At 51.7% G+C, this 12,742-nt stretch overlaps 1 protein-coding gene across 1 annotated transcript in view; it reads right to left on the reverse strand.

Annotated features, from left to right (window-relative positions):
* OTULINL (OTU deubiquitinase with linear linkage specificity like) overlaps positions 1-12,742 on the reverse strand; it is a 69,811-nt gene that overhangs the window by 15,889 nt on the left and 41,180 nt on the right. Inside the window, exon 3 of the mRNA XM_029941283.1 lies at positions 12,710-12,737. Within this exon, the coding sequence (XP_029797143.1) occupies positions 12,710-12,737 (28 nt within the window). The remainder of the gene's footprint in view (positions 1-12,709; positions 12,738-12,742) is intronic.

The raw sequence follows: 12,742 nt of genomic DNA on the forward strand, positions 1-12,742 counted from the left end.
GCCTTCCTTTCTCCGGCTAGTCCTTCCCTGGTTCCACTTCCTCCCCCTCGAGCCCTCACCCCAGGCTGGCAGGCAGTGAAAAGTCATATGCTGAGTCCTGTAGGACCTCATGGTCAAGTGGCAGCTTTCCCGTCAGGAAGGCTAAGGGCTGGCTCGTCCAGGCCCGCAGAGCCCCGACCTGCACTCCCCAAGGCCAGCACATCCGGGGGTCAGGGAGAGAGGAGGTCTCACTGCAGGGACCCAAAACAACACCAGCTCCTGTGAGCTGGACGCCCACGCGGCAGGCAGACCTCCATCCCCAAGAGGGTCGCCTCTCTCTGAGATTAATTCTGAGAAACCGAGAGGCTGGCGAATAAAGCAACACAATGTATGTTAGTCTCAACAACTAAACTAAGCAGGATGCAAGCCCAAGGATAGACACACAGAAGAAATCCTGGGACATCAGCAAGGCTTCTCAGTCATCTGGAGCGCCGGGGGCACCACCAGAGAATTTTCACAAGTCAGCACAGCGGTGGAAAGGACTAGGCTTAAGTGGTCTTGCTTCTTGAAAATTCACAGGCTAGCTGTTTGTTTCCCTATCAGGTACAGAGGAAATATTCAGAAAAAAAAAATCCTGTAACAAGGGTGAGCTCAAAAGACTTGATAAGCTTTTGTTAATTTCAGTATGAATTCTGCTCAATTAAGCAATGACAGTCTTCCACTTAGTAAAAGACTATAACCAAAAAGTGCAAGATCAGTATCACTGAGGAAGAGAGCCACCAAGGGGAAGGTTTTTATCTCGAACGTCATGAGCAGTGACACATTCAACTCTAGCTCGGTCATGCAACTCACTCAGGCTCAGAGCACAATCCCGGGGTGCTGGGCGTGCTTTTACCCAAGGCTCCTATTAAACTGAGCGCCAGTAAATACAACAGGAAACTGCTCCTTGCCAAACACTAACAGGGCTGTGTGAGCGTGCCTGCGTGCGTGCATTTGTGTGTAATGATGTCATAGCTCAGAGTGTTTCCATTTGCTAGGGCACAAGTTTAGGGGTGTTAAATGCAACCCATCACTTTAAAAGAGAAGTTTAATTTTCTAATCACGCGTAGGGGATTTTGAACGCTCCCAACTATAAAAATACAAAAGCTGTGGACCAGCAAGTTGCAACTCGTTCCGGAGAAAAATCTCAGCACTCCAGGATCACTTGATCCACCCAGACACTCTTCTTGGCCCTGATGTGGCAGGACAAGCCGGCGACTCTGTCTTCACTCTCCCATTTTCTAGCTGCAGGACCTCAGACAAATCACTGAGCTTCAAGGATCTCAAAACACTGCCCTAGTGGAGGAGACCATCAGTGATAACAGAGACGAAATTAAACACCAGCCAGGAAAGCGTGCATGTAACCGCAGAGGCACCGTGCGAGTGGAAACTCTCCCGCTGGGTCCCTGTGACAATCTCCCCTCCACCTCTGCGGCTGGGAGCTCACTCCCATGTGTGGGAGACCATTTCCTTTCCTGGAATATTTCTCTCTTTATTGATCAGTCTATCATTACTCAATGAATACAGATTAAACTCCTCCTGCAGGCCGAACACCGGGCCAAGAGCTGGTGTGACACTCGCAGATGCAAGGCTGACCCCTCCTCGTTATCGGGGGCATGACCGAGCCAACGCTCCACAGAAATGTGGCTCCATCGGCAGAGTTAACATGGGTACCTGACCGAGTCCCCCGGGAGCCAGGGCGGCGACCCAGGGGATAGGCAGGAGTTCACGAGGCCAGGCGAGCGAGGGGCTCGGAACAGCAGGCCCTGAGGACCCCTCAGAGATGCCGATGCTGCCCGACGAGCAGGAAAGTCCCTGAGCAGGAGGCTGCCACAGTCAGATCTGTAACCACAGCCCGAATCGTCACTGCTCGGGGTCACGAGGAACATGGCAGACTGCTCTTCTGTGTGACACCCCTCAAATCTTTGATGAAATCACAGAATGCTTTGAGCAAAGGTTGGAGTTCACTTGTTCTCCAAGGTCTGATTCACACCAGCCGCTCTGCAGAATGGTGTAGACAGAGTACTCTCTCCACCCTCGCCCCTGGCCGCTGCACTGTCTACACTGCAGGTTAGGTGCATTCGGGACTATGTCCTCTGCTGGCCTGAAAACACCTCTGAGAGGAAAGCTGAATCCTAATTCACTGTGGACCTGGTCGTCTGATGGGCTGTCGTGTGCGCCCCTTCATTTTCGAGGTGAAGAAACGGAAGCCCAGAGTAAGCAAGTAGAAGTCTGAACTTGAACCAACACGTTCTGACTCAAGGTCAGTGCCCTTTCAATTAACCTCATAACTGCCTTCCTGGAGCAATCCTCTTCCAAGAATTCAAAACAATTAACAAGCACAAACGCAGAAGGCAGCTCTTGTCCCCACTGAGCTTGCTTCTCTGCAAGGTTAAACATCCCGGTGTCTCAACCAGTCCTCCTGTGACCCGGGGTGGGGCGGGTCTCTTCACCACCCAGGTCACTCTCCTCTGAGCCCATTCCACACTGAACATGGGACACAGGACACAAGGCAAAGTTCTGGCGTGACCCACCCCGGAGACAATTCAAAGACATGAGGACTCCTTCATTCTCGGTCAGGGGAAGGCCAGCTTTCTTGTATAGGGTCAGAGAGCAAGTGTTTAGCTTGCCTGCCATCCGGTCTCTGTCCCAAGTACCCAAATGGGCCCTGACGGAAAAGCAGCCATTGGACAATACACAGTGGGACCGTGTTCCGAGAAGACCTTATTTATGGACACTGAGATCCAAATTTCATAGAAGTTTCACATGTTTGATTTTTTTTTCTTTCCAACCATTAAAAAAAAGTCAAAACCATTCTTAGGTGACAGGCCATAGAAAAATGGAGTAGAACCAGATTCCGCCCAGGGACTGCGCTTTGCCGAGCCCAGTTCTAGATGATGCACTCAAAGTACGAACCCAGCCTGAGACTGTATTAGTCAGTATGGTACAGCGGAGAAACAAAAAGCCTCACACAGTGAGCCTGCCACCAACTTGAAGCCCTGCTGCTGAAGTAAGTCTCCCAACCTCTGAAGGGGGAGGCGGGATCTGCTCTTTCATCCCTCGGTCCTCAGATTTCCATCTGGAAGCGCTTTCCTGGAGACCTGTCTCCGGCCCAGCGCTCTCTCCCGGACTCCTTCCCAAGCCCTGGTATGGCGGCAGGTTTGGCAGGTTTGGGAAAAACGGCTCAGCTCAGCCCCTCCTCCACTGCTGGGAGGGAGGTGTCCTCAGGCCTGACCTTTTAGGCTTGAGCTCAGCTCAGGCATGACAAGCAAGCCCATCTGGCCACACATGTGGGGCACGCGGGTTTTAACACTGAGCTGACATTTAAAAAATCTCGGACTCCTGTGGCCACCCTTCCGTTAGTCCTGAACTGGGAAAGGGAAGCAAGGGGGTGACCATGTGTGCAGGCTCCTCGCTTTTCAGGTTAGGAGTAGACACGTAACCCTGCTCAAGTTCATGTTCCTGGATCTGGTTCACTGCCTCAACCCGCCAGGGTTTTGGTGATATGCTCTCAACTCTTAGACCTTCATAACTTTTTCAGTGTTTTTTTATATTTGAGAGAGAGAGAGACCAGCACAAACTGGGGAAGGGCAGACAGAGAAGGAGTCTGAGTCCTAGGCAGGCTCCAGGCTCTGAGCTGTCAGCGCGGAGCCTGACATGGGGCTCTCACACATGAGCCCTAAGATCACGACCTGAGTGAAAGAAGGACGCTTAACAGACTGAGCCACCCAGGCGTCCCTCAACTCAGACCTTTAAAGATGACAGCTGTCCTCCACCTCCCAATCATTTGTGAAATATGACCAGGGGGGAACTAAAGGTACACTCAGACAAGCCACCCTTCACCTTCGCCCCGAGGTGATTTTTTCCATTAATCAGAACCATTTGGGCTCTGTTGCTAATGGTTACTAATCCTTCTAATTGGCTTCCCTTCCCAAAGCCATTTTCCACTCCATAGCCAGTGGTGTTTTTTGTTTGGTTGGTTGGTTTTGTTGCTTTCTTACATGCAATGGGTGTGTCACCTCCTATTAAAAATCTGGCTTTTCTTCTTCTTCTGCCTCCTCTCCTTTTTTCTCCTTCTCCCATTATTATTATTATTATTATTATTTTGTCTTTTCTTACTCATAGGAAAGACCGGATCCTACTAGCTAGTGAGGCGAGCTGGAAAGGCCTCTGACGAGGTGTGAGAGGTCAGGATGCATCACCCTGACCCCATCCCAGCCAAGAGTCAGGGAGCGCTGGCTCTTTCAGAACCAGGAGCCAGCGCACCACGTGACCCACAAACCCTCGGAACTGAGAAGTGGAGACAGGCGCGCGCCCCCCCCCCCCCCCCCCCCCCCCCCGAGGGCGGACAGAGCAGAGCCCTGCAGTCCTCCCCAGCGCCCCACCCACCCGTACGTGGCCCTTTAGGTCTGCTCTCCACAAAAGGAACTTTCGAAACAAACTCATCAGACCCTGCAGACGTGTCCTCAGGCCTCTGGTCCAGCAGTGTCCCTGCCGCCTGGGGACACTTAGGAGTACAGGTCCGCGGGCCCCCCACACGCATCATCTGTGCTCTGCGAGGTCCCCAGGGATCCCCACGGTCGCCCGAGTCCCAGGGGCACTGGGATGGGGCAGAGAATCTCCCTTGCTCTGGGGCCACCCGTGCATTTCCTGATTTACTGGGCAAGGCCCAGGCCCCCACCTTTTGTTAGGTTCCTGGTGATGCCAGGGTGTTGTCAGCGCTGAAAAACCCGCTGGGAGTGAGGCCTCCCCTGCCCTCGGCCCTCGGGTTCTCTCAAGTCCTATGTTAGCACATGCCAATCAGTTTCCAAGGTTTCCGTTAGGAGAAATCATGCCAGTTAAAGTCTCACTGGTCACAAGAAGTGTCGCCTGTTATGGGGCGCCTGGGGGGGCCTAGTCAGTTGAGGATCCGGACCCTTGATCTTGGCTCAGGCCATGATCTCGAGGTTTGTGAGCTCGAGCCCCCCCATCAGACTCTATGCTGATGGGGTGGAGCCTGCTAGGGATTCTCTCTCTCCTCTCAGCCCCTCCCCCGCGCGTGTGTGCGTGTGTGCGTGTGCGCGCGCGCCCTTGAGCGCTCTCTCTAAATAAGCAAACATTAAAAAAAAAAAAAAGGACGCGCTGCCTGTGTTTTGTGCCTCTTCCCTTTCAGCCAACAGGAGGGGCGAGTTTTACAAGCCAGCTGTTTTTCCATGGCGGAGCTACGCCTCTCTAAAAAGGGACTTTGCTGAAATTAAAATAAAAGGAACCCGACTATTCATGTGGCCTCCAGCGTGGGTGACCAACCCGTCCCGGCCTGCCTGGGTCTCTCCCAGCGTGAGCGCTGACACTTCCCCGTCCCAGGCCCTCCCGCGGCAGGCCCGCCAGGGCGGCCGCCCTTCCTCTGGGGCCCCACGCAGTCTGACCCTGATTCTTCCCCGTTCTGTCCCCCCTGCTGACTGTGAGTTCCTCCCGAGAGCCCACCCTGCCTCCCGCCTGCCGTCACCCCTGCTTTCTTCGGCCTGTCATCCCCTCCACTGGACTCTTTCTCCAGCTGTCGCTCCAAAGTCACTTCCTGGGGCGAAGCCGCTGGCCCCTTCCCACTCGCTGGGCTTGCTCAAGTTCCCGGTCCTCTCAGCACACAGCACTTAGCACGGTTTACACAACCGTGTTTGTGTTTGAACGGTGTCTGTCTCCCTACGCAGGGAAATGTCTTATGGACTGGGCTTGTGTCTGTCTTCCCTCTGCTTTCTTGGTGCCTAGACACAGAGGAGACCGTTAATAAATGTTTGTTGAATGAGTAAAAGGATTCCCTGTAATCAGGACCTAGTCCATGCGTCTCCGTGAGAGTTTCCCTCAGTATCTGTTCTCTCTTCCTCCACAGAAATAAAGTCCTGACTTTCAGCTGGCTGCATGGCTACTTGCATAAGGGCTACATTTCCTCCTCGCCAGGCGCTGGGTGTAGCTGTGTGAGTGAGTTCCGACTAAGACGCGTTAAGTGCAATGTTCCGAAGGCTCTGCGGAGTATACTCCTTGTCCTGCCTCCCTACTAGCTAGAATGTAAGCGTGGTGACTGGCGGTCAGCAGCCATCTTGGACCATGAGGTAGCTAGTCATGGAAGCCAGGCACGATGGAAATGACACGGGGGAGTGGGCCCCTGACAACATGGAGCCCATTCCAGCCCTGGAAGAGGGGGCCATCTTTGAGCTGTGACATGAGAAAAATAAACTTGATTCACTTATTTGGGGTTGTTCTGTTATTCCACTATACCCAAATCCTAACTAATGGCCTCTATCTGGGAGGTCCACTGGGAAGACGTTTGTCAGAAACAGTGAGCCACCAGTGCGTTTTCTCTTCCCTTAATTACACTCATGTAAATATGAAGCAGGAAATGAGAATGTGAAGTGGTCACCCAGTGGGACAGCTTCAGGACAGCGGAATGAACAGGCACCAGAGAGTCAGGAACCCATGGTCTGGCCCACCTCAGTTTCCTCCCCCATGAGCAAACACAGGGAGGCCAGGCCAGTAACTGCCGTTTCCTGTCATCCACCACATGCCTATGCATGTCAACTTGTTTCAGAGTTGTGTCGGAGGAACAGTCACGTTGGGGCACAAGGCGCAGGATTCTGAGTAGCTGTGAAGGAAGTGAGGTTCAACTAACTATACTTAAAACATTCCTCAAAACGGGGCGCCTGGCTGGCTCAGTCATTGAGCGTCTGACCTGGGCTCAGGTCATGATCTCACGGTTCTGTCCATTCGAGCCCCCACTGGACTCTCCGCCGTTAGTGCGGAGCCTGCTTCAGATTCTGTGTCTCCCTCTCTCTCTGCCCCTCCCCTTCACGCTCTCTCTCTTAAACACACATAAACCTTAAGACAAAAACAAAAACATTACTCGCAACTTGTACCACAGGAAAGAAGCCCTGAACATGTACAGAAGTCACATGAGACCGTGACAATGCCAGCAAGTCCTCCAACCCTCAGACGCCATGCTCAGCCCTGCAGACTTTCACGCCAGCACGTCCCTGGAGGTGACCAGCTTCTAAACGATGGCAAGATTTTTTTTTAAAGGAAGGTTGAGGAGGAGCCTGGGAGCAAAGGAGAAGGAGGGCTGTACCTTCACAGGTTACCACATTTGGATGAATGACTCCATGAGGCATAAATGGGCGAACACACTGGAATATTAAAGCGAGCAGAGCGAGACAACACAGGTCAACGAGCATTTGTCAAACTAGTCTTCTAGGCCACCAGTCAGCTGGGTTTAACAAAAGGGAGTTTAACAAATATGTAAAAAAACAGGATGGAGACATCGTGGGTGAAACCGAGCTCATAAACTCTCGGAGTTGGAGTGACTTTTCTGTCTACTTCAGATTTCAGGGGAAGGAATTGACATGCCCACGTCTTACACTGCTTTAGGTGCAAAACTGAGGCACCCGACTCTTCCATTAGTAATTCCATTGGCTACAAGTGCTTTTCAAGGGAAGGGGCCAACCTCATCCTCAGCTACAAACTGAACCCCAAGTTCATTTTTAAATGCCCAGGAAAAAGACAAAGAGCTGGCGCCAGTGCCATCCAGAGCTTTATATCTAGATGGCGCCTAATTACACTGAGTCCGCGCCAGCACTGGCTCTCCATCTCTTCCACTTCCCCCTTCCGATCAGCCATCCTGCTTCCTCCGAGGCATCTCTGCCTGTCCTGATGACCTGGGACACAGACTACGCAGTGTTCCTGCCACTCTAGAGACCTCCCGGGAACGGTGAGGTCTTCCCGTCACAGGTGCACAATCCTGCCCACTTTGGACCAGGTGTTACTCTAAGACTCAGGGAACGATTCTATCAGGCAAGAAGGGATTCAGTTCATGTCTCCTAAACTTGTGGACCAAAGGCTCCGGGAGCTCTCTGCCCTGACTTAGAGATGCAAGTTGTTCAAAGACGCCTGCCCGATGAGCTCCCACCACCAACTCCCCTCTCCCCCTCCCTCCCATTTGTGCCCACTGAGGGCTGTCCCATGGGGGGGGGGGCTAGTGTCCACTGTAACGGGAACAAGAGAGGGCAGTACGCTTCTCTCTTTTTGACAGTTAGCCTTGGACTTAGAATCAGATTCCACTTGTCTGAGTTGGGGGAGGGAGACGGGGATCTCTTGAGAAGACAATTTTCAATTACATTATTATTCCCTCTGCTAGAAGACTAACCCTAACATTCATAAAAGCCAATCACAGAGCAAGCAGAGAGACAGCTAATACAGTATTTTCAATTACTATATATCTATCATCCACAATTCCTCATAGACTCCAAGTTATAGATATATGGTTAAATCAACCACGAAAGGCTTACTATTAAACTTTTAATTCAGAGATTTATCGAGCATGGCTTTTTACATGCCACACTTTGAGATTTTTGTTTATTACCTGAGAATCCCAGCAATAGTACGAACAGACAATAGTCCTTAGTCTACTAGAAATGAACACAATACCTCCTCTCATTTTAAACATGATGCCGCCTGTCTCTTCTGGTCCAATTAAATGAGAAAGTAGAAAAATGGGGTATGACTAGAACAAGAGATTCCTGGCAAAATGAGTGCATAAACAAACACTTTTCTCTGTTGATTTCTTGTGAAATAACATTTCTATGTTCTTGCAATAAGTTATTTACACATCAGTAAATGTGTGTCCCACCTCAGTTCTGCGAATGATTGTTTTAAGTAACTGAACATTTGCCAAAAGATCAAGTGGACTGGAGACAAAGGTCAAATACACCAGCCCAGTAATCAACTCGCTCTGCTCAAGATGGTGAAGGGGCTTGGGGCCCCTGGATGGCTCAGTCGGTTGAGCATCCAGCTTCGGCTCAGGTCATGATCTCATGGTTCACGGGTTCGAGCCCCACGTCGGGCTCTGTACTGACCGCTAGCTCAGAGCCTGGAGCCTGCTTCAGATTCTGTGTCTCCCTCTCTCTCTGACCCTCCCCTGCTCACACTCTCTCTCTCTCTCTCTCTCTCAAAAATAAATTTAAAAACATTAATAAAAAAAAAGATGGTGAAGGGGCTTTAATAGCTACAAAGAAATAACCACATATGTTGCAGGTTTCGGCTTGATCATGATGACTTTGTCATAATCTCACTTCTCCTGCACCCCAGACCTGCGGGTTATAGGAGCAACAACCAGGGTATACAACGGGAACCCAGCTTCAATGGAGAACAGCTGAAAGGTGAGGCAGGGACCCAGAGACTAGAACGTTCGCAGGTGTGAGCCTGAGCTGTGTTTTGGGAGGCAGACCAGGCGGGTGCTTAAGTATCGGTTGTGGGTGGAGCCATGCTGCCAGGGCTGGGATCCTGGCCACCACTTCTCAGCTGGAAACTTTGAGCAAATTCCGTAACCTTCCCGAGCGTCAGAGTGGTGGTTGTAAAGATTACATAAGACTATCCATGGGCAGTGTCTCTGTGGCCAGCACAGTGAAGAGAACTCAAAAGCCCACCGTTCCCGGGGTGAGGACAACACGGGGTGCCATAGGCGCCCACCCACTCTGGAGCCAGGGGGAAGGTCATTTTCAAATGCATAACTGTGCCAATCAAAGATTTCTACTTCGTTAAAACACTTAGTAGCAAAATTTACATTTTATTTGCTATTTGATCCATCTCACAAAAATGTAAAAGCGGGGCAAACAGGCAAGAGAATGCCAACTCTGGACCATTTGGCTTTAGGCGTTCTGTTGTGTATGTTTTTAATTGTAGCGTTTGGGTTTTGTTTGGTTGGCCTTGTTCCTAAGCCTTCAACCTTATCTTTCAAAGAAGGGAAATCTTTCTCTTTAAGCTTACAAGTAGCACACAAAGGACCTCCTCTCCTCCTTGGCACCCACTGGCCACTGCCAGCACCCTCTCTGCTCGTTGTCCAAGTCCTTGAGAGCGGAGGCTTGGAAGGCACTAGTTCTAGATTAAGATCACCATTCCTAGCACCCTCTATAGTCTGTGTTGAGGGGAAAAATGTATGCACACTCCCCCCCACCCCGATTCTCATCACTCTCCCTGCCAGGCACCAGCTGCCTGGACTTAAGTGTTCTGACCTGACCCCTCTCCTTCCCACACAGAAGGGCTCAACAGGTAAACTCGCCTGTCTACCGAGCGTGGGCCCTATGACTGCCCCAGGGAGCAAGGAAAGACAGCATTCAGTGGATCAGCAACATTGGCTTTGTACATAAAGGCATCCTTGAATGACTTTGGCATAAGGTATTCCATGGTACTGAGGAACACATCTTTTCATTAGTAGAAAGGTCTAGGTGGGAAGTGGGAAATCTTGTACGAGTTTGCACATGACTTGGCATCAATAAAATGGGGATAAAAATAACAACCACATTATGGTATAAGGTAATGACAATAATAATACCCTTTGAGTGGCTAACCTTTGTGAGCTTACTTTGTGCCATTTATAGTTCTAAGCTCTTTACATGTAATAAAGACAGCAAAATTCACGAATAGTTGTTGGCCATTACCATTACTTGCAAACTTTCTGTTTAGCATGAGACTCTTTTTCTCATACAAAATCTTACTCAGGACAGCATATAAAACAAGAAAGGGGCAGGGACAGAGCTGTGCTCTGTGTAGCTAGAACAAAGGCACATGACTGATGGGTTCCCCCCCATTCCACAATGGGCATTCCTGCCACCCCAGGTGAGCACCTAGGGACCATCATGGGGTCCTGCAGCTCCTGCCAGCGTTTCTGTGAAGACCCACAACAGAGTCTGAATCAGTCATCACAGTTAATGACCCTGAGGGTGGCCCAGAGGCACGAGGAGCCAAGAAAAATGTGGGGCACACATCCCCTCCTCAAACACCAGACTGCCAGAGGTATGCTAAGGATTTTCAGCTTCTCCTACAGGGGGTGGGTCTTCCCTGCTTCCTCTTTCCTCCTGGGTCTTCTTGGGGCCTCAGGGCATTGCACCAAACGATCTTGGGTGCCACTTCCCTGTCTAATAATCCAATTCCAACAGTGTCTTTCCCATAATACGGTGCACGGATGTTCAGTTCATCATTCTCAATATCCAAACACTGAAAAAGAAATAGTAAAAATGGCTACCAAAAAATGCTTTCCATTCCCTGCCTGTTCTGTGGGTTTCCTTCGGTTGCTGTCCATTTGGTTTTTATTGTCAAGTGTTACTTATTAGCATTTGCTATGATTTCAGAAGTGAATCTGGGTCTCGCTCTTACCAAAAGAGGGGTAGGTACAAATAACTTGCCCCCATCCTAGCTTTGGCAAGTGACTTGAAAGCGTTTCTGCCCCCAAACACGACTAGTAAAGAAGGGAAACTATGCTCCTAAATCCTTAGAGGTTATGTGGTTATGTTTTGGAGGACAAAAAAAAAAGTTTTCCATACCCTGATCCTTGAATCACATTCTTACACTGTGCACAGGAACTGCGGTCCCATAGGCTGGAGCTGAGGAAAGAATTCTCTCTGAGCTCCCAGTGCTGGCACACCTTGAACTTGATGCATTGGAAGGAAAAATTCCTGACCGTTTACGTTAAGCCCAGAGCAGGCATCTTTCTGCCTCCCAAACCAGCTTTCTCCATTTCCGCCTTTGCTTTCTCTCCCAAAATAAGGCAAAGGGCGGGGGAATCCACATCATAAAAAGTTCAAATGAATACACCCACAGGAAATGTTTGGCTAATTCTATAATAATTCAAGGTACCGAAAGGTTGAAACATGAGTTCCATTTCCAAATTTTTGAGGCTGTGCAAGTCCAGAGTGGCTGTGGCTTCCAGGCACACTGTCCCGGGCAGGATGAGCTCTAGAACTCCTGTCCAGACTCCCAGAACAGCCTTGTTTCCACCACACCCAACAGCTCCGCTGGGACCGAGAACTCCAGTTACGAACCAGTGCTGGCACCTGCCAGCTTCCTACAAGCGCTGCAGCAGCCGGAGCCCCAACTCTGCGCTTGTGGACAGGCACGCTCCCCCAAATTACCGAGAGGGTCAGTCCCCTGCGGGGGCCGCCAAACAAACAGGGACCGGGAATGTGCTCAAAACTGAGAAGTGGCCACGTCCATCTTCCTCGGAGCTGGGCCTGAAGGGCACAGCAGAAGAGGGGGAAGGAAGACCCCCTTCCCACCCACCCCAGCTACCAGCGCCGACGCCCAGACACCGGGGCCGCGCCCCCACCTCGGGGTCCAGACTTGCGCGCGCGACCTGTGCCATTCCGTGCTGCCGCTCCTGTCCTAGGTGACATTTTTGTTCAAAAGCCAGTTTTTCTCTGTTGTTCAGCAAGTCTCGACTGCCGCGAAGGTGTGGGCCACATCCTCCGCCAGCAAAGCGCGAAACGCGTCAACTTCCCCCGCCACCACCACCCCGACAACAATCAAGTTCTCAGAGGGGACACCGAGAGGGGGACACTGCTCCTCCTCGGCGGCACGGCCCGACCCCAGCCGCCGCCTGAGCCCCCCACCCCGTTCCAGCTCACAAGACGGGCTCCCTCCTGCCAGGAACCCGCACTCCCTGCCCCGGCCGGTCGCTCGCGGCCTCGACCCAAACACTCTGCCTCGCGAGGGCGCGTTCCCATTCACAGGCGATGCGACCTCCGTCCCCGACGGCAGCCCCAACCCTGCCGGGGGCGTTTGAGGGTGCAGCCCCCTGCCCTGGGGCGCCCCGGCCCTTCCAACCCTCAGCGCGCAGGCCTCGCACCCCAAACCCGGGGCCTGCCTGCCCGGCCCCCGCCCCCGGCCCGGGGCCCACCTGCGGTTGGCGCGCGAGGCCCCTCCCGCTCCC

This window comes from Suricata suricatta, chromosome 6 (genome assembly GCF_006229205.1).
Source record: "Suricata suricatta isolate VVHF042 chromosome 6, meerkat_22Aug2017_6uvM2_HiC, whole genome shotgun sequence".
Classification (NCBI taxonomy): domain Eukaryota; kingdom Metazoa; phylum Chordata; class Mammalia; order Carnivora; family Herpestidae; genus Suricata; species Suricata suricatta.